A 26,305-nucleotide genomic window follows, 5' to 3' on the forward strand; every position below is an offset into this window, starting at 1 on the left:
ATCCTGTTTAAATTGCTTCTGACAACTTTCAGAGCTTTTCGGGGAGTAGGCCCTGCTTATCTCTCCACTAGATTTAAACCATACATCACAACAAGGACACTAAGATCTAGCTCTGCAAACTTATTGGCAATAGCTAGGTTTAAATTCTCATCTAAAGGAGGGAAATCAGCTATGGTCTTGGGCAGCGGTTCCCAAACTGTGCGCCGCGGCACCCCGGTGCGCCGTAATGAGGAGCCAGGGGCGCCGCGACCACAATGTTGAAAAATTAAGCGAAAAGCGAGCTGAAGGCAAAAGCTGTCCCACCTGCAAAAACTGGGGACATGGTCTGTTCCTGGAGGCGTACGTGCGTGCGTACGTACGTATACGCGTCGTACGCGCATTCTCAGGCGTCGGAGGTAGTCTCCATTACTGGCATACGCATGCCATACGTACGCAGCTCTGGCGTTAGTGGGGAGTTACTGCTGCGTCTTTTGCCGCCCGCCGCTTTCTACCGCCGGCCGTCTTCTGCCGTTGCCAAGGTAAGACAGTGAAGTAAAGTTGATTACACAGTGAGACAATAATGTTCAGCCGTCGGACTGGCTGTCATGCGACCCAGAAGTACTTGAATTACGACAAATATTCTGTAAAAAATTAATAAGAGACAACGAACGCTAGGCTGAATTTACGGACGTTCTTTGAGGTAGTAGTGGTAGTCACTTGTATTGCCTCTCACATTTATTGCTGTGTAGACATGGACCGTAGTACATGTGTAATACTTTGCCATTTTATTTTTTTACGTTGACTACATGGAACGTACTCGACAAAGCAGTAAGGCCACATTTAGAAAGACTCACTAGAAACAAAAAGCGTAAAGCTCAGTTGGTAGAGCGGAGGACTGTAGTGGAGTGTCTGTTATCCTTAGGTCGCTGGTTCAAATCGGCTCGAAGGACATTTTTTTTCCCAGAATGTATTTTGGTTCTCAGTCAAAGGATAAACTGCACATTAAATGTATTGAAAAACTACCATGTCGTTCCCGTTCTACTGGTACCTTGAATTTGTGAGTCGCCCAATGTGAGTAGGAGGCTAGGAGAGTCAGTATCAGTTACTAGTGAGACGAGAGTATTTTACGGCTGATATATAAATCGGGCGATATTGAATGAAACAGCTTAATAAGCGCGCTCCAAACATGAACCGATTTATAGTGTTGAAACTGCCAAAACCGCATACTGTGCTTATAGAGGAGAAATATGCTGCTTCTTGGCGGTTTCTTCTTGTTAACAGAAATACTAACTTGATTTAATATTTTTCGCTCCAGCGAATACTTAATTACAACGAAAAGACCCGTTCTGTCTAAGCAAGGGTGTACATTCACTTTAGAGGCAAATACCAACCTGTTAACTTTCTATGCATGGTCGCTACAGCGTGGTACAATACACGTGTGTGCACGTGACACGACACATCTGCAAGTGAACGCATGGCTGACGTCTTGGAACGCTAACAATTTCACGATGGTCATTGTGTGGACATACGCAAGCATATATGATGCACGCCGAGCACTTTGGCTTTTTATTTTTACTTTTACTTTGCAGTTCAGATCAGCTGAATAAGCGCTATACGATTTCCTTTTATCAAGAAAGCAATCCAAGGCCTAATAGTAAATAAATAAAATAAAAATCAAAGTGTGAGATCTAAAGTTTTTCTTAGGAGCCTAGTGCTGGCATATTGTGGGGGCTGATGAATACCAAGGTTGCCTACTCTTGATTCCCACGCATGCATCTTTCTTCCAGCACTCCTCACTTAGTCTTTCACTCTTGCGCGTTATTTTTCAGCCACACTTTTTTCCTGCGTTACTGTTTTCCAAGCTTTGCCTACTTCCAAACTACATTATTTTCTGGAAGAGGTTAGGAAACTGGGCATTATCAGTGTTTAGTTCAGACTCTACTGACCACGAGTACTTCACTACTACTCACACCGATGGAAACAAACCTTGACAGAAATTATACTTGAAGCTTCATGAAGGCAAAGTTAGTTATACCAAACGTCCCAACCGTGGCAAACATCAAGGATGGAATGCAAGGTTCAAAAAAGTGAATAAAGAAATTAGACAGTGTTAATGTGCCTGCTGCAAAGAATGTGTATCATGCACATCACACAGTGAAGCTAGTTTAAATAGGTCAGTGCCTTTGTCAGATCTTTTGCTTAAAAGTAGTGTAGAATGTTAAAATCCTAACATGTGCTAATAACTGTCATTCAAGAGCTGCATGCAAACAGTATGGATTATTAGAGCACTATGATGTTTTCCTCCATCTTTCATTATAATCTGTTTCAAAAAGGGTTCATTTCAGTAACAAACACTCCTAATTATTAAATGGAACCCCCACTACCCTTTAAATTCTGAGTCTGTGCCTCTCCAGACTAAGCACACTTACTGTCTGCCACCAGTATGGATGACATGTGACTTACCTTGTAGTCCTCTGGCTTATGAAACATTTCCTATACACTAATTTACACACATATGATTGATTGTCTCTGTGTAATGTGTGTGTGATAAGTGCCCTGACAACTTACACTGGTATAGGTGGCACTATATAACTGATTCAATATATTTGAGAGAGAGTGGTCATGGAGACTTGAGGGGGGCACTGCTAAAGGGTGGTAGTGATGGAATCTGTGGGGCGCAAACATTGTCGCACTGGGCACCACCAGTTCTAAAGCCGCGTACTGATTTATAAATTTCTGAGCCTGCAAAATGGTTCTGCAAACTAACAGAAATAATAGATCCATCATTAGGCAGAGAATAACTTTAGTTCTATTTATACTTGTCTTACCTGGATGTTTTGTACTTCAGGCTTATTATTCCGTGGAGACTGTGGATGACACCTGGAAGAAACCTGGAAATACTTCAGCAAAGGAAAAGAAACGACGACCAGGGACTTTACAGATAGAAAGACGAGAGGAACTGATTCCCATCTTTGTGATTGACAATGAAGAGATTTCTAATGCCAAGTTCAAGTTCGTCTGAGCAAAGTGAAGTTGCAGGTTCTTCTGACAAAAAAGACGACGGGAAACGAAAGGCCAAGTATAGAAAGTACGATGACAGGTATTTGGATTATGGTTTCACGTGTGTCCGGGTTAATAACGAGGACCGTCCTCAATGTGCAATCTGTTTAAAAGTTTTGGCTCTGGAATCCATGCTTCCAAGTAAACTTAAGCGGCATCTTGAAAGTCTTCACCCAAATGTGGTCGGAAAGCCAAGGGATTTTTTTGAAAGAAAAGTTGCAGAAGCCAAACTACAAAAGTCCACTTTCTCAAAACAAACCAAAACTAATAGTAACGCCCTCCTGTCTTCATATAAAGTGGCCTATCTAGTTGCACAGAGTAAAAAACCCCACACAATTGCAGAAGAGCTGATTTTGCCTGCTGCTGTTGAGATGGTAACAATCATGATCGGCGAAGATGCGGGTAAACAGCTGCTGAAAGTGCCTCTTTCTAATAATACTATCAGCCGGAGGATAAATGATATGGCTGAAGATATTAACGATCAGCTCATCTGTAATCTAAGAGGCAAAGACTTTGCACTCCAGTTGGATGAGGCAACAGACAACCACAAAGACACCCATCTTATTTGCTATGTCAGGTTTCTATACGAAAAACAAATTGTTGAGGATTTGTTGTTTTGTAAAGAAATCAAAGGTGGAACCACAGGTCAAGACTTGTATGCGGTTGTGGATGATTTCATGCAACAGAATCAAATTGACTGGGAGAGATGTGTTGGAGTTTGTACAGATGGGGGCCGTTCAATGGCAGGATGCTACCAAGGACTTCAAGCTCGCATACGATCTAAAGCTCCTAATGCTGTTTGGACACACTGCATCATTCACAGAGAAGCACTGGCAGCAGGAAACCTCAGTGAAGAACTGCATGGTATTCTGAAAATTGTCATCAAAGTGGTAAATTATATTAAAACAAGACCATTGAAAGCAAGATTTTTTGCTAAACTGTGTGAGGACATGGGTGCGGAACACTCATGTCTCTTGTTCTATAGTAGTTCTCGGTGGCTGTCTCTAGGTAACTCCCTGCTTAGGGTGTATGAACTGAGGAATGAAATATACTCATATCTACATGGTGATGAACATTGTTTTGCTGACAAGTTTATTGATGCAGACTTTCTAATACAAATGGCTTTTCTTTCTGATCTATTTGAAAAACTGAATGCACTGAACAAGTCCTTGCAAGGCAATAATACTAACATCTTGCAACTGTCAGACAAAGTTTCAGGCTTTAAGAAGAAAGTGATCCTTTGGAAAAGCAGTCTAAGCAAAGGTGACTATAAATGTTTTCCTTCATTGGACCAATTCCTGCAGGAGAATGAGATGGCGTTAAAGGAGGAACTGAGGACAGTTTTTGTTCTGTATTTGTCTCAACTGCGTTTCTACCTTGATAAATATTTTCCAGAGGATGAAGTGGAGCCAATAAAATGGGTGAGAGACCCCTTCAACGCTGAGATACCTCAGCATTTCAACAATGAGGAAGCAGAACAGCTTATTGATGTTTCAAGTGACTCAACATTGAAAGTAAGGTTCCAGTCTCAGTCACTGCTTGAGTTCTGGTGCCAAGCTGGAGATGAATATCCAATGATTAGCAAGAGAGCCCTGCATGTTTTGATCCCTTTTGCTACTTCGTACCTTTGTGAAGCAGGCTTTTCAGCAGTTGCAGTGATAAAGTCTAAATATAGGGCAAAAATTCACCTTGAAAAAGAAATGCGTGTTGCAATCTCAAAAATAACTCCAAGATTTCAGGAGTTATGTAAGGAAAAACAAGCACATCCATCTCACTAGGATTTGTAAGGTAAATTTCGGACTCTGTTTTACCTGTTCATTGAAAAGATATTTATATAGAAATTTGTGAACTATTGTTGTGTGGTTAATAAATGCTGCATGGAAACATATGGCTATTAATCTTGTATCGTTTCACACTTAACAAAGTTTTATTAAACAGCTGTTATCTTCGTATTTTGTTACAAATATGATTATACTACCTTCATTGCATCCCAATTAATTTAAGGAAGACAACAGGAAGTACTCCCGAGGTCGAGCTTACATCCCCCCCCCCCCCACCCGCCCACCCATAAAAAAATGTTGGGGAGCCACGGCCAACTGCCAATTAGGGCAAGGGAGCCATGGGTCCAAAAAGTTTGGGAACCACTGGTCTTGGGAGCTAAAGCATGGAATAACTTGCCAAAGGAATTGAGAGCGACTCAAAGTGAAGACCTGTTTAGAGCCCTTAAGACCTGGATCTTCGGCTTAACAGATGTCCGCTCTCTGACTATGATCTAGCCCGGATAGTTACAGTTAGTTTAAGTTATCTGCAGCGCCAGGAGACAACGTCAGGAGTGACAGTTGCGCTGTACAAACCTTTCTTTTCATTTCTTTTCATCAATCTAAGCTTTCTTTATGGTAAAAAAAGCGGGGCTGGTGAAGACACAGGCATTGTTAAAAACAAAATTGCATACCTTGTTCTCGTACGATCTCTCTAACTCCATGGAAGAAGCCGCGATATTTTGGCATGGGTGAGCACCGATCGTGGATAAACTTTACCTAAACGCAACAGTCAAATATCACAATATTAAAATCAATTTTCTAAAAATTATTTGTCTGCATCACATTTTATAGTTATTAGGATACTATATTTACAATCACACATAATACAAAATAAGTCGTATTTCAATGTAAAAATATATCTGCGATTCAGGTAAGATTTTTAGAGGATTTAAACACTTTACTTTACAAAATGGATAATGTCATTAATACTTTCATTGCTGTGCTTGCGGCTCTCGATACATTTAAAGACTTCTATCATCACTATGTCAGCATGAAGTATGGGTATTAGTTTTTCTTTCTCTATCTCTCACTCCTCTGTGCCCTTAGCAGGGGTAGTGCGTCCATTGGGGCGTTGTCCCACTAACCACATGGACTATGGAGGAAGATTGACGTCTTCACCGGCCGGTGTCAGTCAGGAGGACGCGTTGCTGAAAGGGGTGGGGCAGCACTAGAGGGTTGGGTTTGTTGTTCACAGACTGAGTGACAGCAGCACTAGCAGGGCAGGCCCAATGCGCATGTTCAGGTTTGGGATGGTCATTTTTGTGACCAGGCCGAACATGCGCACTAGTATAGCCTGCAGTGCCCTCCATTATGAGAGCGAGCGAGGGCTGCTACTGGCCAGTGGCCGCAGCCCCCGCTCTCCTATGGGCGGGGACAGTCCATGCCCTAGCCAATCCTGGCGCTGCTGGAGCAGCGTCTGGATTGCCTGAGAGGGTTGCCACGGTGCACCAGCCACTCACGAAGGCGCCAACGCGGCGCCGGTTCCTGGCACAGGAACACACAGCAGATGCGGCGGCGGACCTGGCGGTCAGGTAAGTTTTCACTTTTTTTGTTTAATGAAACTTTATTTTTTAACCCTCCCCCCCCCCCTCCCGGCCCGGCACTCCACCCTCGTGCGACCCCTCCCCCCCACCCGCGTTCCCCGAGCCGCGACTGATTTACATTTGAAAGTAGACGAAAAGTTCCGCTATTTGCTTTACTGCTAGAGCTGCCGACTTTAATTGGAGCTGGGGAACCGGGTTTGATCCTCACGTGGGGACAGCATCCTGTGATTCTGGGCAATTCACTTATCTCCCCATGCATACCAAAAATGAATGTGCCCTTGTGCTACGTAACTGGTGTTCGTGTAAAGCGCTCCGATACCTTCGGTCAAGTTCGCGCTATATAAATCTGCAAAAATAAATGTTAAAGATGAAATGAATCTCTTTTTTTCAACTGTCTTTAACTATAACCATACTCAGCTTCCGCTCCTGCAACGTATGTCCTACTTTTATGTTTAAACTTCGGGGACAGGTCTTTCCCTGCTATTGACACGCTTTTGATACCAGCGGGGAAGTTTTTTTTTTAGTATTCGGGATTTGTAGTTCGCTCCCTTACTATTGCCATTTCGTATTGTATTCATAGTGGGTTGTAGAACTATAGTCCCCACCAAACCGCCGGGGAAATGTGTCTGCTCAGCTGACTGTTCAATACTAGTTGAGCTATGCCATTCATCAGTTTCCAGTTGTAAAGAATTCTCTGCAGCAGCTGATCTCCGTAGTCCCTGGAATGGCAGATGATCGTAGCGTCTTGTGTCTCTTTGATGTGGACGGTACTCTCACAGCCGCCAGACAGGTACCAATTTTCTTTTCTTTTACACAACTCACATTGTCTTTTCTTTTAATTACAGTGACATTTTTCTGGTAAATTGATATTGTTGTAGAAAAACTGGACTCCTCGACGGTTTTTACTTTATTCTGTTTATTCAGCTTAAAGTATTAGACTAAAATATGATTTATTAACAGAAAATATTACAATTTCTAGTATTAGAAATCCACAAGAGAATATTAATGTTAATTGATTTATGAAAGATGCACTAGAAACTGAGACGATGCTGATTATGCCAAATACTCGAAACCCATCGTCCATTACTTTTCGCAGATAAAAACGTGTAACTTCTTAAAGGTACTGCTACCAAAGGATATGTATTTTTTAGCAGACTGAAAAATATGCTTACATAAATTGCAGTCTTATATAGTCTGATAGGTGTACACACAATCCTATTCCCCCTCCATGAATTACCCCCGGATATCAAAATTTAACGCTTTGTCATTAATTCTTGGAGGCGGAAATCAGAGGATGTGTCAGGCCTGGACTATTTATTTTTGGCCGTTATACAAAGTGCGAACAAAAACAGAGTTCTTGTTTTTGTTTGCCAGAGTTTAGAACTCAGTTTTTGTTTGCGCAATGTTATTAAAGAGCAAAAAATGAAATGCTGCTTGTCATCATACATACCAATAGCCCTGATTCAGGGACATTGCCTCTGCTTCAATATGTTAGTGTGGAATATAACAGATTCTCCCTACTATTTTTTACAAACATCTACCACTTGCCTGTTCTAAAATATTGTCATATATGCCAGTGATAAAAGCACACCTATTATTGTAATGGTGCAATGCTAGTTCTCCAGGGCATCCTGAAGTCTGAGGCTGTGTGGACAATTCTTGTAGAATGTATTGCTGGTTTCCTTTCGAACTGGATTAACTAGATACTATAGCAAGTTCAATGAATTGCCTAATACTTTAGTTTGGTGAGCTGAATCAGTTATTGCTTAACTCTTGAAGGTGATGTAGTCTTAGACGCTCAGTTGTTGTCGATATAGCAGGAGTTGACATGTACTGCAGTCTTTTGAAACTGGGAGTGACCATTTTTATAATGGAAGTATTCCCACCCCCCACCCCGCCGACCCTCTCTTTGTAGAGTCTGCTTAGAAAGGACTTTGAGCCCCCACATTTGATGGTGGCACTCCAGACGAGTTTGTGTGAGATAGGTATCCCCACCCTGTAATGGCCAGTGAGCGGACTAGGAGTAATGGACTAGAGCAAGTAGGCAACAGTTTGGTAAAGAAACCTGCAAAGGGAACTGTATACATTCCTGTACATTTGTAAATAGAGCCTAGCAGGAATACACAGTTTCTGGCTAGGGTCGCAGCACAACGACCTCAGCAAGGACTCCGTGAAAGTACCTTTTTTTTTTTTTTAAAGTTTTCAAAACCTTTATTTTGCCATCAAAGTGTACACTGCTATTTAGACAACAACCCGGAGGCAGGCAGCTAATGCTCGTGGCGTCACGCCATCAGCGCGAATCAATGGCATACACTGTCGAATTTATGTTCATGGAGCAGTATACTGGTCAAAACAACAAGAACAAACAACAACCTTGCCATGTAGCATCATGAGCGTGGTGCATACAGCTCACTAGTCGGTGTCAGACAGAAAAAGGAAATATTTCAATCGTCGTCTTAACAATACCTAGATGGGGACCACATACCAATCAACACAGTCCAGAAGCCCACAAGACCCTTATTCTCCGCAACGGCACCTAGATAGAGCAGCCCTGGAAGGAAACACGAATCACCACCTAGGCTATGCAAATGTCACAGGCATCGCCTCCGCGGCTAGTTAGGAGCAAAGCGCAGTGCCCACACATCGCAATTTCCCCTGTCGTATCATTCACTCAGGCCACCCGCCTCCGAGTCTTTGTGCTGATGTTCACGAGCCCAACTCACAAACGGATCCCAAATGTCCCTGGGCCGGGATGCAGCCGGCATCAACTCCCAGAACGTAGCAAGCTGCGTACAACCATATGTTACATCCGCCAACCAACCCTTCACCGTGGGCACCCCCCGCCATCCCCAATGGATAGCCACCCGCCTCTTGGCGAACAATAAAAGCAAAGCATGCAGCTTGCACGACTGTGGCGGAGTGTCTCTGACATAACCCAGCAGCCCAATCAGGGGGGAGGGGACCTCCTCTCGACCTACAATCTGGTTTACCAATAGGAAAACCTGAGACCAATTTGGGGCAGGACCACGCGATATGCAGAAAGGAAGCAGCGGCAGAGCCGCACCGCCAACAGTCTCCGTGAAAGTACCTTAAACGGTGGGGCCTATTGCTGCGTTTTATGGTAGTGGGGTGCTTTGTGAGTACCTGCAGTTCACCACATAAACAAAGTGCCAGTTGTCCAGGTTAGATGAAGATGTAAAACGGCACCCACCATGACAGAAATAGGCTCTTGACTGATACTCGTGAGTTGATGAAAATGTGAGGCCATATTTCAGCCATAGATGTCAAGTACTGCAGAGGGAACAAAATAACCCTTAAGTATACTTCTTAACCCCTATGATGAAGGTGATAAGAGAGCAGGGACCCAAATGAATAGCAGTCTCTGACTGTAGTGGTAGCTTACCGTGTCGAAACAAACAACAATTCTATATTCGAGTTTTGCTTGGATTGTCTCTTCTCCACAGTCTTGAAGTTTAGTTGTGAATGTTTTTGGGGGTGTTAAGGTAGATTGTCAGAGAAGGGTGGGGGAGGTACAATATTGTAAACTTGTGGGTGGGTGATGGTGGGAGATGGGGGGTTTGTTATCATGGTGCGTGCTGCTCTACTTTAGTGGTCTGGGGCAGTTTTTAATGTGTTTAATATTTCAAGACTATACGTTCCCACTGCTTAATAAGCCTTGCTTTATCGCTGCATTCATTTTCTTTAAAATGCACCTTTTTTTAATTTCTTTCTCAGGAGAGGGACTCTCCCTAGAGTAGACCCCAGATTTGTCTATTGAACTTGTTCACATCGCTAACTAGTGTAATCTTTTGGAAAGGGTAGAGCTAAAGCAGTCTTGCTTAGTACCCTAGCCCTCTTCAGAAGTCAGACTTGCTTAGTAACCCAGAAATTATCTGAAATAATGTAGGAGTTTTCTTTTCTTAATGCCTAGAAGAACTGAATTTTTAGTCCATTTATCACAGAAATAGTGCTGAAAATCGCACCAAAAAGATGGCAATTAAAAAAAAAAATCTTAGTGGGGGGAGAACCCCACCCGCACCCCCCCTCATTGCCGTCGGGCTCGCTTGCTGTGCTCGCGTGCGTTGATTCTACACAGTGCCCTCTACGCATTCGTTCTGGTTCTCAAGATTCTCAGTGATCTTGCTTCTACTCACTTGTCTATCCTTTTGCTCTCATTCATCAACCATCACCTTTGACAGCGAGTTCTACATTACATGCCATTTTTTCTATCCTCAGCTACACTTAAATATCATCTATGCACAGTTCTACAAATTAAGCGCCATTCTTGGTCCTAAAGCAATGATTATTTATTCGTAAATATATTTTGATTAGCAACATTACATGATGTGAAGCCTAAGGGTTAACATGCACATAGAAAGCACATAAATGGGAAATTCATGCCTTTATTGGAGATGAGGCAAATAAATGCCTACATATTGTTCATGATCATTTATGTTTAGTGACAAAAGATAAGCTTAGAAACTCCTTCCCGGACAGTACAAAAAAAAGTACATTGAACAAGAGTGAGCTAAAATAAACGAAAAGTTAAACGGTTAGCCTCCAAATAGTTTCCAAAAAGCTTTCTCGGTCATTTTCCCCCACCAGTTTATTTACATTGACTCTTTTCCCTTCAGGCCTGCTCTTGCAGCCTTTCCCTTGATCTCCTGCCACTTAAACACAGTTTCTTTCATAACCTCAGCATTCCAAGTAAATTATGTTGTCTCTTCTCCGCGCCACACACAAATTTCTGAATTAGTTTGGATTCTGTTCCTGTCGCCTTTGTGCGTACCGCTGTCATGTCTTTCAGCACCCCTTCCTAACTGCCCTCCAAGTACCACACATTACCTCCTCATCCCTCTGGCTTTATTTATTTACAATGTGAGGTGTTGTTATATTTCATATCAGTACCATAATATAGGTCCAGGGAACATCGTACACTTTCCCTACATCAGCTCCCGTTATTCCATATGAACGAGCCTTATAAGGACATAACTCCAAATAAGGACAGAATGCCTTATATGGACATCGTCCTTATAAGCGCTGCAGCCTTTTATGGACTAAACCTTTCACCTAGTTCCATGCCGAGGGTGGGTTATTCCCAATTGATATTGTTAAGAAGTCATCCTTAACGCACATGAATAATTGACGAGTACTCCAGGCTGTACACTTCACCTCTCCCATCGACGCACAAGGTTTAATCCCCAACGTCAGTGGTTCCCAAACTTTTTGGACCCATGGCTCCCTTGCCCTAATTGGCAGTTGGCCGTGGCTCCCCAACATTTTTTTATGGGTGGGCGGGTGGGGGGGGGGGGGATGTAAGCTCGACCTCGGGAGTACTTCCTGTTGTCTTCCTTAAATTAATTGGGATGCAATGAAGGTAGTATAATCATATTTGTAACAAAATACGAAGATAACAGCTGTTTAATAAAACTTTGTTAAGTGTGAAACGATACAAGATTAATAGCCATATGTTTCCATGCAGCATTTATTAACCACACAACAATAGTTCACAAATTTCTATATAAATATCTTTTCAATGAACAGGTAAAACAGAGTCCGAAATTTACCTTACAAATCCTAGTGAGATGGATGTGCTTGTTTTTCCTTACATAACTCCTGAAATCTTGGAGTTATTTTTGAGATTGCAACACGCATTTCTTTTTCAAGGTGAATTTTTGCCCTATATTTAGACTTTATCACTGCAACTGCTGAAAAGCCTGCTTCACAAAGGTACGAAGTAGCAAAAGGGATCAAAACATGCAGGGCTCTCTTGCTAATCATTGGATATTCATCTCCAGCTTGGCACCAGAACTCAAGCAGTGACTGAGACTGGAACCTTACTTTCAATGTTGAGTCACTTGAAACATCAATAAGCTGTTCTGCTTCCTCATTGTTGAAATGCTGAGGTATCTCAGCGTTGAAGGGGTCTCTCACCCATTTTATTGGCTCCACTTCATCCTCTGGAAAATATTTATCAAGGTAGAAACGCAGTTGAGACAAATACAGAACAAAAACTGTCCTCAGTTCCTCCTTTAACGCCATCTCATTCTCCTGCAGGAATTGGTCCAATGAAGGAAAACATTTATAGTCACCTTTGCTTAGACTGCTTTTCCAAAGGATCACTTTCTTCTTAAAGCCTGAAACTTTGTCTGACAGTTGCAAGATGTTAGTATTATTGCCTTGCAAGGACTTGTTCAGTGCATTCAGTTTTTCAAATAGATCAGAAAGAAAAGCCATTTGTATTAGAAAGTCTGCATCAATAAACTTGTCAGCAAAACAATGTTCATCACCATGTAGATATGAGTATATTTCATTCCTCAGTTCATACACCCTAAGCAGGGAGTTACCTAGAGACAGCCACCGAGAACTACTATAGAACAAGAGACATGAGTGTTCCGCACCCATGTCCTCACACAGTTTAGCAAAAAATCTTGCTTTCAATGGTCTTGTTTTAATATAATTTACCACTTTGATGACAATTTTCAGAATACCATGCAGTTCTTCACTGAGGTTTCCTGCTGCCAGTGCTTCTCTGTGAATGATGCAGTGTGTCCAAACAGCATTAGGAGCTTTAGATCGTATGCGAGCTTGAAGTCCTTGGTAGCATCCTGCCATTGAACGGCCCCCATCTGTACAAACTCCAACACATCTCTCCCAGTCAATTTGATTCTGTTGCATGAAATCATCCACAACCGCATACAAGTCTTGACCTGTGGTTCCACCTTTGATTTCTTTACAAAACAACAAATCCTCAACAATTTGTTTTTCGTATAGAAACCTGACATAGCAAATAAGATGGGTGTCTTTGTGGTTGTCTGTTGCCTCATCCAACTGGAGTGCAAAGTCTTTGCCTCTTAGATTACAGATGAGCTGATCGTTAATATCTTCAGCCATATCATTTATCCTCCGGCTGATAGTATTATTAGAAAGAGGCACTTTCAGCAGCTGTTTACCCGCATCTTCGCCGATCATGATTGTTACCATCTCAACAGCAGCAGGCAAAATCAGCTCTTCTGCAATTGTGTGGGGTTTTTTACTCTGTGCAACTAGATAGGCCACTTTATATGAAGACAGGAGGGCGTTACTATTAGTTTTGGTTTGTTTTGAGAAAGTGGACTTTTGTAGTTTGGCTTCTGCAACTTTTCTTTCAAAAAAATCCCTTGGCTTTCCGACCACATTTGGGTGAAGACTTTCAAGATGCCGCTTAAGTTTACTTGGAAGCATGGATTCCAGAGCCAAAACTTTTAAACAGATTGCACATTGAGGACGGTCCTCGTTATTAACCCGGACACACGTGAAACCATAATCCAAATACCTGTCATCGTACTTTCTATACTTGGCCTTTCGTTTCCCGTCGTCTTTTTTGTCAGAAGAACCTGCAACTTCACTTTGCTCAGACGAACTTGAACTTGGCATTAGAAATCTCTTCATTGTCAATCACAAAGATGGGAATCAGTTCCTCTCGTCTTTCTATCTGTAAAGTCCCTGGTCGTCGTTTCTTTTCCTTTGCTGAAGTATTTCCAGGTTTCTTCCAGGTGTCATCCACAGTCTCCACGGAATAATAAGCCTGAAGTACAAAACATCCAGGTAAGACAAGTATAAATAGAACTAAAGTTATTCTCTGCCTAATGATGGATCTATTATTTCTGTTAGTTTGCAGAACCATTTTGCAGGCTCAGAAATTTATAAATCAGTACGCGGCTTTAGAACTGGTGGTGCCCAGTGCGACAATGTTTGCGCCCCACAGATTCCATCACTACCACCCTTTAGCAGTGCCCCCCTCAAGTCTCCATGACCACTCTCTCTCAAATATATTGAATCAGTTATATAGTGCCACCTATACCAGTGTAAGTTGTCAGGGCACTTATCACACACACATTACACAGAGACAATCAATCATATGTGTGTAAATTAGTGTATAGGAAATGTTTCATAAGCCAGAGGACTACAAGGTAAGTCACATGTCATCCATACTGGTGGCAGACAGTAAGTGTGCTTAGTCTGGAGAGGCACAGACTCAGAATTTAAAGGGTAGTGGGGGTTCCATTTAATAATTAGGAGTGTTTGTTACTGAAATGAACCCTTTTTGAAACAGATTATAATGAAAGATGGAGGAAAACATCATAGTGCTCTAATAATCCATACTGTTTGCATGCAGCTCTTGAATGACAGTTATTAGCACATGTTAGGATTTTAACATTCTACACTACTTTTAAGCAAAAGATCTGACAAAGGCACTGACCTATTTAAACTAGCTTCACTGTGTGATGTGCATGATACACATTCTTTGCAGCAGGCACATTAACACTGTCTAATTTCTTTATTCACTTTTTTGAACCTTGCATTCCATCCTTGATGTTTGCCACGGTTGGGACGTTTGGTATAACTAACTTTGCCTTCATGAAGCTTCAAGTATAATTTCTGTCAAGGTTTGTTTCCATCGGTGTGAGTAGTAGTGAAGTACTCGTGGTCAGTAGAGTCTGAACTAAACACTGATAATGCCCAGTTTCCTAACCTCTTCCAGAAAATAATGTAGTTTGGAAGTAGGCAAAGCTTGGAAAACAGTAACGCAGGAAAAAAGTGTGGCTGAAAAATAACGCGCAAGAGTGAAAGACTAAGTGAGGAGTGCTGGAAGAAAGATGCATGCGTGGGAATCAAGAGTAGGCAACCTTGGTATTCATCAGCCCCCACAATATGCCAGCACTAGGCTCCTAAGAAAAACTTTAGATCTCACACTTTGATTTTTATTTTATTTATTTACTATTAGGCCTTGGATTGCTTTCTTGATAAAAGGAAATCGTATAGCGCTTATTCAGCTGATCTGAACTGCAAAGTAAAAGTAAAAATAAAAAGCCAAAGTGCTCGGCGTGCATCATATATGCTTGCGTATGTCCACACAATGACCATCGTGAAATTGTTAGCGTTCCAAGACGTCAGCCATGCGTTCACTTGCAGATGTGTCGTGTCACGTGCACACACGTGTATTGTACCACGCTGTAGCGACCATGCATAGAAAGTTAACAGGTTGGTATTTGCCTCTAAAGTGAATGTACACCCTTGCTTAGACAGAACGGGTCTTTTCGTTGTAATTAAGTATTCGCTGGAGCGAAAAATATTAAATCAAGTTAGTATTTCTGTTAACAAGAAGAAACCGCCAAGAAGCAGCATATTTCTCCTCTATAAGCACAGTATGCGGTTTTGGCAGTTTCAACACTATAAATCGGTTCATGTTTGGAGCGCGCTTATTAAGCTGTTTCATTCAATATCGCCCGATTTATATATCAGCCGTAAAATACTCTCGTCTCACTAGTAACTGATACTGACTCTCCTAGCCTCCTACTCACATTGGGCGACTCACAAATTCAAGGTACCAGTAGAACGGGAACGACATGGTAGTTTTTCAATACATTTAATGTGCAGTTTATCCTTTGACTGAGAACCAAAATACATTCTGGGAAAAAAAATGTCCTTCGAGCCGATTTGAACCAGCGACCTAAGGATAACAGACACTCCACTACAGTCCTCCGCTCTACCAACTGAGCTTTACGCTTTTTGTTTCTAGTGAGTCTTTCTAAATGTGGCCTTACTGCTTTGTCGAGTACGTTCCATGTAGTCAACGTAAAAAAATAAAATGGCAAAGTATTACACATGTACTACGGTCCATGTCTACACAGCAATAAATGTGAGAGGCAATACAAGTGACTACCACTACTACCTCAAAGAACGTCCGTAAATTCAGCCTAGCGTTCGTTGTCTCTTATTAATTTTTTACAGAATATTTGTCGTAATTCAAGTACTTCTGGGTCGCATGACAGCCAGTCCGACGGCTGAACATTATTGTCTCACTGTGTAATCAACTTTACTTCACTGTCTTACCTTGGCAACGGCAGAAGACGGCCGGCGGTAGAAAGCGGCGGGCGGCAAAAGACGCAGCAGTAACTCCCCACTAACGCCAGAGCTGCGTACGTATGGCATGCGTATGCCAGTAATGGAGACTACCTCCGACGCCTGAGAATGCGCGTACGACGCGTATACGTACGTACGCACGCACGTACGCCTCCAGGAACAGACCATGTCCCCAGTTTTTGCAGGTGGGACAGCTTTTGCCTTCAGCTCGCTTTTCGCTTAATTTTTCAACATTGTGGTCGCGGCGCCCCTGGCTCCTCATTACGGCGCACCGGGGTGCCGCGGCGCACAGTTTGGGAACCGCTGCCCAACGTCATCCTTATACTGAACAATGGGTAACACACGTACATAAACTATATAAATACAGCACCTCTTGCTATCAGAAAGCAGGAGGGAACCGAGACTTCGAGGCCGACACACTGACCAGAAACACTGCGGCTCCGGCTTACCATCGCTCCAGCTGACAGTGGTCTGACAATCCCTTATGGGGTGTCCAATTCAAGTCTAGGACGCAGTCCCACACTCTCACTATTCAGCTATGGGGTTCCGACTAAAGCCTAGTGGGATTCTTGGCTCTTAGGCTTGGGCTCTATAGCAACTACTTACATGCTAGGTACACTTAGGTACATCTAGTCAGGCATCTTAGGTGTACGCACTTTATTTTATAAATGCATTTCCTATTCCTGTATATGTTCATGACTAATTGAAAAATGGTAGAATACTATTTCTTTTTATTCACTGTACTGCTGGTTCTATATCTCTGCTACTGTGTTACAGTCGTAACAGCGCGCTTATTTTACATGAGAAGAGCAATAGTACAATAAATTCTTATTGTAAAATGCTCGACTGTTTCTTCTCTGTATCTCTCTGAGAACAAAACAAGCATGTGACTGGGTGAAAAGTAGTATATTGTTTCAACGAGTCTGAGGTTATTGTGTTCCTAGGTTGCCAAAAACGAATCTCTCTGATAGCAGGAGGGTCTAGTGGCACTGCGAGCTAGCTAATGCAAACCATAGGCTAACATATGCGGTGGGGTGCACTGAGTCAGTCTGCCACCAGACCCACAGTATATGTTACTCGTAAACAGCATAGGGTCTGCATGACAGGGTACTATTAGGACTACACTACAGTGTCTGTGCCTCTTAGACACACTAACCAATTCCAAACGTTTCCCTAAAAGCCCATCCCCAAATCCTGTTTTTTTTTTTTTTTAACTCCTTGACATACCTCGTCATGTGTGGGGCAGAGACTACAGTGCCGTCAGGAGAAGACTAATTAAAATTGAGCATCCGCCAGGTGGAACCGGTGGGCCCTTCAGAAGCACACTTTCCGGGATGGATGATGGGTCACGTTGACTCCAGAAGAGGCAGAAGAGACTGCGCTTGACGGACTGCACATGTGCAGAAAGTATGCTTCCAGACTGAGGTGACATGTGAGACACATTCGAGTGGTGGCTAAGGAGAGGCCACGGAAAGCCTCGAAAGAGGTCATAAGATGGAATGGTGCCAGCTAGGATTTGCTTCCCTCTCGTGGGTGGGATGAATGCTTTACAAGGAGCATTTAATTGGATTTTGTAGTTGGGAAAGTCTGGAACCATTTCCTAGCATTGAATTTGTGATAACAGGTAAGCTCCTTTGAGCTAATTGGCTGTTGTTTAGCTGGGTGGGGTATATATTTGCTGACCAGCAATTATCATTTACGATCCAGGAGTCACCTATAGATAAGTGCTTAAGGACTCTAACTCCGCAAGCTAGGGCTCAGACCCTGTGTCTCACTGTACAATGGAAGGAAAGAGGAGACAAAAGAGTAGGTGTGCTTTCTCCGAGTCCTCTGATGCTAGCTGGGAGGATGGTGAGCCAGAGAACAGCAGATTTAGGGGTTCTAGATCGCGATCCCCAGGTAGCCTGGAGTTTTAGTCTGCCTCTTAGGTCAAGCAAATGATCGAGCTGGCAGTGTCTAATGTATTGGCTACTAAGTCAGGGGAGAAGGAGAAGTCGTCCAGGTTGACAAAACCAAGGAATCGGTTTCTTGTTTCATCTTCTATCTGGGGGAGGTTCGGAATACTTCTTCAGGAAAATGACACGAGAGGAGCTAGCACAACTTCTTGACCACATGGGAGAATATGATCTGATCCACTGCCAAAGGAGAAGGAAGCAGAGAATCCTCCCCCCCGCCCCGAGTATGTGAAGCCTCCTTAAGGAGCTAATTTTCAGGCAGTAAAAAGACGTGAATCAATGTACCATTCCTAGGTTCCTGCAGAATACACAAGAGTATAAGGGTGCAGAGAAGCTCATCCCTCATAACGTCCAAGCAGTAGGAATTTTAGCCTCTTTGATTGGAAGGAGTGCAATGAATCCAAGGACTGGTCGCAAGCTGACAGGAAACAGGAGACAGAAAAGTTGAGTGACCTAAAGAAAAAGTTTGCAGCCACCATCTTAACACTTGAGGCTGTTACCTAAGTGACGTACACTTCTCAGGACTATTTAGGGATTTTCAGGGTCTGTCAGTTGCGAATCATGAAGGCAATGATTCTGGATCGATTAGTTCAAATGGAACCAGATGCAGCAATTCCTGGCTGATGCGTAGTTCGATAGCATAAAATCAACAGTTGTGGTTGCAATTTTAGTCAGGGAAAATATCTGGATGGCAAACTGGACGACAGATTTTTCAGAGAAGTCATTCTTATTTAAGATCCCTTTTGAAGGCTAGAAGCCGTTTGGGGATCCATTAGATTCAATGAGCATGAACTCCTTTAAGGACAGAAAATGCACCTTGCCCTATAAGGGTGTGCCTTTGTTGAGCTTTTAAATCCTGGAAAAAGAATGTTCAGGAGTCCACCAAGAAGTAATGAAGGTCCTATTCGTCACACCCAAGAGATCAGCCACGGTTCAAGAATCTGGATTCCAACCATATCTTTCAAATATAGGTATCACTATTACTAGCATTCTCCCAATTCATGATCAGTGGGGAAAAAATACCTTGAACTTTTACAGGATTTGGCAGAAGACAGTCACAGATCTATGGGTATGGAGTGTAGTCAGAGAGGCTAATGGATAACATTTGATGCCTTGCCTTCAGACTCAGGGGGTCCGCCATTCCTAAGAATCCTATCAAAAGGGCGGTTCTGTGGAACAGAGAACGCCTTATTGGACAAAAGAGCGGTCATTCAGCAATAGAACTGGAATGTATTCTATTAATGTTTTTAGAACAGAAGGCATCAGGAGATTACAGGCTCAGAAGGTTCTATACTCGGGCAAAGACAAGTCATCTAAGGATGCATACACTTCAATAAATCTTACTGCCATCGATCTACAGGGCGCTTATTTCCATATCAATATTTTCACAAATTGTTTTGCAATAGGGGAATCTAAGAAAGTCTTTCATTAATTGGCGCAAAATTCAATACATACTTGGGATGGTTTACTCTGCCAGACAAAGTGTTCAAAAGATTTAGGATCACACTATGGGACTGCTGTCACTGCATTATCCAACTTTAGCAGTATGGCTGCAAGTACCAAGTGAATTTACCAGAAATTGGTTTCTGATTTTGTTTCTAGTTCCCCTAGCCAAAACGTACCACAACAAACTCACAAGACCTATCCGACATCATTGAAGCAGAGCTTGTCAGGATATGTCACTACAGATTCCAATACGTCAAGAAATGACAGGAGTTGTGATGATTGACACATGAAACCTTATGAAGGAGTTTCCATAGTCCCCTCCTGCACCCTTGAGTCTGACGTCAGTGTAGTGGGGTGGGGGTGCAAAGGTAGAATCCCAGCAGATCCAAGTGCTATGGTCCCGTGCTCAGAATGTAGGAGGAGGAGACAGCCGGAGGCAATTCTTTCAGCTCCCCTGACATTTGCTTCACTCTTGTCTAGGAACCCAGTTGTTGTCAGATAACTGCAAAATCTTACATCAATAGACAGGAGGAAGATGGGGTGTGGCAATCCGCCTAAGATGGCGGCAGCGTAATTCAAAGGCTCCCAGACCTGGGCCTCGAGATCTGCAACAATTTCCCATATAGTCTGGCATCAGGTCCTGTGCCTCACTGCACTGACAGCCCTGTGATCGGGCGGTCCTGGCTTGGTGTTTGGACGCAGAGTGCACTAAAAATTGATGCTTGTAGGACCATGTCTGCACCACAGCAACAATGGCAGCCGGCCCGCTGTTAGGCCCGTGCCCCTGAGACAGCTGAGCAGCGCGGAACAGCAATGGGCGCTTATGTGGCCTGTGCTCCCCACCCCCGTACGAAGACTACAACGGCTATGTTGGCTCGGTAAAAGACAACCGCGGATCCCAGGTAAACGGGAGCACAGCCAGAATATGAAGGTGGGCCCTGCTGGGTGGTGGCGAGGCGACCTGGAGGGAGCTCAAAAGAGGGCTTGAGAGTCTAGGCAGTTCAGGTGAGGCCCGGTACGCAGAACCGGGGACTGAGAGGGGGGTGCCCTGCTGTTGGTTGCGCTACTCTGTGCCGATTCTAAAGCGGTCAAAAAAGTTGGGCTGGATCGGCCCGAGGATCTGTTCCCTTAGGTTCCCAGTGGGATCATGAAGCCTGGGCCTGGCCCACTTGAACTGGTACTTAGAGTCCCCGCCCCCTGCCCCCACACCCTTCTTCAGGCATCTCTAGGTGCGGGTGAGAGTGGAGACTGTTGGCTGGATGCATCTGGATACCCTGGCCATACTTGTGAGACCCTCACGGTGAGTAGCGCGCTTACAATTCCCCGAAGGAGTATCGGCCTGAGATGGCATCATTGCACCCCACTGCCTGAAACACTGAGCCTGCCACGTGGGGATGTAAGAGGAGCCCTGACCGGCTTATGGAGGCATAGGGTTGTATCAGCTGTGGCGCAGGATGACGTCTTCCCAGGTTCATGAGTGAGGGCTCAGTGTGGCCTTCCCCGCAGACCCTGAGTTGTTGGAGCCCTTACCCTTGAAGGTGACACTACACCGGTCTTCTTGGGCAGAGTGGCCCAGCTGGACCCATCCCTGAACCTACTAGTGCTGTGTGGGTGCGAAGGCCGATAGTGACTCCCCTTTGGTGAAATTATAGCGTGCCTCTGGTCGGGCGAACCCTCCCCCCCCCCAAGCTTGGGCTGCGGTGTGGACAGTACAGCGGAGGTGAGAGAGGACACAGCCATCCTCTTGGAGACTTGAACGCTGCACCGTGGTGGGACATGGGCTGGTTGGGGGGCGTTAGATGCTCCTGCTCTGCATAGTGACTCTGGAAGTGTCTAAACAAGCTTACCGAAGTTCAACTGCTCTGCCCCTTGACTGAAGTGTCCTGCGTTCCCCTTGAATGTACAGAACAACGGTGGTCAGCTCTCTATGACCATGAAGTGAGCACCCTCGCTCATGTCCTGGCTGAGAGTCTCCCATTCCTGTGCTGGAGTGACGATAGAGAGAGCTACATTTTGCGCACACCTACTGTGCTCTGGTAGCTTTGGTGTTTGTGATGGGGCACACCAAGAACAGATTGGAGAAACCTGTCCCGCCCTCTCAGTCCAGTTCGACCCCATCTGATAGCTCCCTGACCAAAACTCTAGAGGACTGTGTTCCCCCAATGGTAACGCAGCCCCACATCGACCAGCAGGACTTAATTCTTCAGGAAATCCATGATTCATGAGTGGCAATTGAACACCACATGGGGGCTAACACAACAGACATCAGCCTACTCAAAGACGATCAACACAAATTAACTGATAGAGTTAAACAGAATGAGTTGGCCAGGCAGATCATGCCTCACAACTCAACCACCTGCGCCGACAAGTGGAATATTTCCAGGCCCGTGCGGATGATGCTGAAGGGAGGGCACGTAGAAATAATGTCTGCATCGTGGTGTGGAGGGCACCCATGCCACTCAATTAATCGAAAACTGGCTCTGGATCGAGGTGGCGCTGACTGGGCAGTCCGACAGATTTGCAGTGCAGCGAGCGCATCTCACTACACCGGAGGCTCAGAAACTATGCAACAAATGGAGGGGACCACTATTCCACACATCCTGCTTCTGAGCTGGAAATCTCGTTTTCAGTTTTGGATACTAGAATTGACACTCGGGGAGGTAGGTCTTGGTAAGGGGTGAACTGTATGGGGCTCCCATTGTAATGGGCTGTATTTATGCGCCAAATGTTGAACAGCATGTGTTTCTGGCTCATTTGTCATCAGTATTGGCAGATTGGTCAGTGTACCAGTGGGAGCTGGGTGGAGATTCTAAAACAGTTTTAGACACCACATTAGATAGTTCACACACTCCTTGCCTGGAACTGCCACCATCCAACAGGCAAAAGCACTGTCAGTGGATGGAAGATGGGTCATTTTGGATGTACGGCTTAGTTGCAATTTGGTTATGAGAGAATACTCGTTCTATTCCTACCTCCTTCAGCTACACTCCCACCTTGACATATTTTTCTAATCTTTGTGCCTCAAGGCAGCTGTCCCACAAACCACTTACTTGGGAAAGACTGTTTCCGACCACAGCCCATTTGAAATGGCACTGCAGTGGGGCAGAGTTCCAGCCCCGATCCTAACCTGGTGCCTAGAGCTCCCTTTACTCGAGGATGCAGTCTTCAGGGACACACTTGTTACTTGCATCGCTATATATTTCTATTAATATCCAGGCTCGGCCGCCTCCCTGCTAGTGGAGTGGGAAGCCTTTAAGGTGGTGATAAGGGGCACCACTATCAGAGCAGTAGAGTCTGCAGAGAAGTGGCTTGACACCTAGCACAACTGGAAGACAAGCTTGTATTACTGGAGAGGGCACCCACATCCATTCTCTCTATGGCACCGTCACCATGCAGCTAGACATAAACACAGCTTTCCGTGATGTCTATACACTACTCTACAATGATCCGGCACCCCCGGATCAGGCGTTTCCTTTTTGCGACAAGCAGTGCGGCAAAGAGTGTCAGAGGCTGATCAGGAATCCCTGGGGGCCCCTATATCAGTGGGTGAAATACAAGGAGCGACCAAAGAACTGGCACACAATAAGACACCGAGGTCTGACGGCCTCCCTGTGGAATTTTACTCCACGTATGCCACATGCTTTGCGTCTTTTGCAATTTTCTAGGTGAACTGGTCTAACAAAAACCAAACCTTGCCTGAAAGACACCCAAGTGTTCTGTCGAAGTAAGAGTCAGCAAGTGAGTTTTTAAAGGCACAGTATGCCTACTATGCTCTCCTATTTTGGAAAAGATTTATATATTGATCACTAAAACTGGCTTCATTTTGGCCCAGTAGTTCATAAACGTTTATATCCTGATAATTTAGAACTCAAAACACTATTGGCAAACTAGACAAGATCTAACACAAACATTTTCTAGAAAGAATTTACATTTCATTTATCGTTCACGGCTACAAACTTTTTGACTTCACGATTGTCAACTATAGGACCTTCATCCACTCATGTGTGATCTTTGCACTGTGCAAGTGTACCTTGTACCTGGACACTGACATTTGTTTCTACAAAATATAGCAATAATGAATAAGTAAAAGTGACATTTGTCTGCTTTAGCTCTAATATAATAAGGGCTCACTGTTACATGTATTTGTTTTCCTTTTAACTTTTCTGTCTGTATTTATCCAAATTTATTTTTGGGCCATTTTATTGGTATTTATCCATGTTTATTTTGTGTTTTGAGACTAAATGAAGTCGTAAGATTGTATATTTCCATGTCTATTTAACTCTTGGATGTGCACCCATACATAGATGGCTTTCACATTTTAGCAAATTAAGCAGCTACGCATAACCAAATTTTACACTTGCAGGTACATATTAGCGTTATACTACAAACAAATGTTAACACATGCTTGTATTTAAGGAAATCTCATCCTGTTTTTCTCTGTCGGAGACATCAATATGGAAAAATACACACAGAAAAGTTTTTTAAAAAAGACCCATAAAACCGTGAGTACAGTCTAGGGAGCGTGATATTATTCACAGATTTGGTGGAGACCTAACGGGCATGATATCCACAGTTACAAACATGTATTTGCTTATAAACCTAGATAAATTAATGGGTCCTATAATATCAAGACCTAGTTTATCCCAAGATTTGGATGGAACTACTTCTGGGGAGAGAGGGCCCTTCAGAGTGATCTTAGCCTAGAACTGCATGCAAAACAATCCCTCACGTTGTTCTCAACAGTCAACTCCATATTTTGGAACCAGTATTCTATTCCTAATTTGCTTTTTGTCATGCTCCTTCCTAAATGCTTTTCATAAGCAATATCAACAATACGATCATGCATACCTCTATGTTGTAGAATATTATCAGACTTAAAAAGGGAAATTGCCTATGATAGATCATTTCTTACGTTAAAAAATGATTGGATATTTACAGGTAAATCCTTGTAGTTATCAGCCATCCACTCAATATCTTATGCTTGACCAATGTTAATGTTTTGTTATTCTCTACACATTGTTCCCACTCATCTTTAATGATTGCAGGGACGTCAACAGTAAGAAGAGCTTTTTCAGGCATATCCATGTCATGTGTACAGCCAATCGCACGCATGCATGATAAACAGTCAGCATCATAGTCCTTAGCCCCCACAACATATTCTAGTTTAAAATTGTAAACTTGTAGGCCTAATATTCATATAGATATGTGTGGGGTAGTCTTCTCCATACCTTGGGTAGCAAACATTGGAACTAGTGGATTATGATTTGTCCTCAATGTAAAAGGCAGACCCCACTGGTAGAATTTAACATGACTGATAGCCCAGTAGTACACCACAGCTTCATTTTCTACTGAAGAGTAATTTAATTCTGCATGTTTAATTGTTCTTAAAGCGAATGCTGGTATTCTCTCCTTTCCAACCATTTTAGATAAAGTTGCACGTAACCCTCTTTTGCTTGCATAAGTGCTTAACAAGGTCTTAATTGCCTTTATTAGGGTATTCATTAATGCTTCCTTGACCTTAGTAATCGGGGTTTTGACAATCTACTGTCCCCTCAAAAAGTGTCCCTTTTTTAAGTAAAACTCTTAAAGGGTGCAGCCAGTCAGCAAAGTGTTTAATGAACTTTGACATGTATTCTTAGCCAACTTAGCCAAAAATCGGAGGTAAAATCTGCAGCTGCACCACTAAACTGCAATACATTCCCGACCTACTTCCTCCAAAAAGTCAGGGACATTATCTCCAAGATTAACACCCCTGTCAATCAAGGGCAACTAACCCACATTCAGGCCCCCCTCCCTTCTGGCAATCAACTCTTTACCTTCCCTAAGCTGGACTCTATGTCATTGACACAGCTGATGAACCGCATCAAATCAGGTTCCGCCGCAGAACCGTGTCCCCCAAGGATCTTTCGAATGGCCCTTCCCGGCCTGGAAAAACAGCTTCATGCCCTACTAAATAACTCCTTGGAGACTGGCCACATACCTTCCAACCTGAAGGAAGCCAGGCTTACCCCCCTTCTGAAGAAACCTGGGGCTGAGGCCGCAAGCCTTAAGAACTATAGGCCCATTTCCTAGCTCCCTTTTCTGTCAAAAGTGTTAGAACAACATGTTCTTAAAACTCTCACTATTCATGGAGGATAACCAACTGCTCCAAAAGTGACAAGCAGGGTTTAGAGCTCACCACGGCACGGAACTGGTGATGTTGTCAGTCCTTGATGATCTTAGAATCAGGACTGATAATAAAAACCGAGCTATCAGCGGCGTTCGATACGCCCGGCTGTTGGATCGTATAGCGGACCTTAGCATTCATGGGCCGGCATACCAATGGCTAGCCTCCTTCCTGACAGAGCGGTCTCAGAGGATCCAGCTAGGGGAGCGGGTATCAGATAAAGGTACTCTCACCTGCGGCGTCCCGCAGGGCTCCGCACTGTCCCCACTCCTCTTCAACATCCACCTTCAGCCACTAGGGACAGCCCTTGCCGACATGGAGTGCCACGTCTTTAACTATGCGGATGACACCCACCTCATTTTCCAGATTGACAACTCCAGCTATGCCCACGAAAGATAACCCCTGGGGCGACCATTTCTGGCCTCAAGA

The 26,305-nt window shown here is 43.7% G+C and overlaps 1 protein-coding gene across 1 annotated transcript in view; it reads right to left on the reverse strand.

Moving 5' to 3' along the window:
* Nucleotides 1–26,305, reverse strand: part of LOC146859207 (tricarboxylate transport protein, mitochondrial-like) — a 187,880-nt gene that overhangs the window by 17,740 nt on the left and 143,835 nt on the right. Inside the window, exon 5 of the mRNA XM_085649884.1 lies at nucleotides 5,492–5,576. Coding sequence (XP_085506010.1) covers nucleotides 5,492–5,576 — 85 coding nt within the window. The remainder of the gene's footprint in view (nucleotides 1–5,491; nucleotides 5,577–26,305) is intronic.

This window comes from Triturus cristatus, chromosome 3_2 (assembly GCF_964204655.1).
Source record: "Triturus cristatus chromosome 3_2, aTriCri1.1, whole genome shotgun sequence".
Taxonomy (NCBI): Eukaryota; Metazoa; Chordata; class Amphibia; order Caudata; family Salamandridae; genus Triturus; species Triturus cristatus.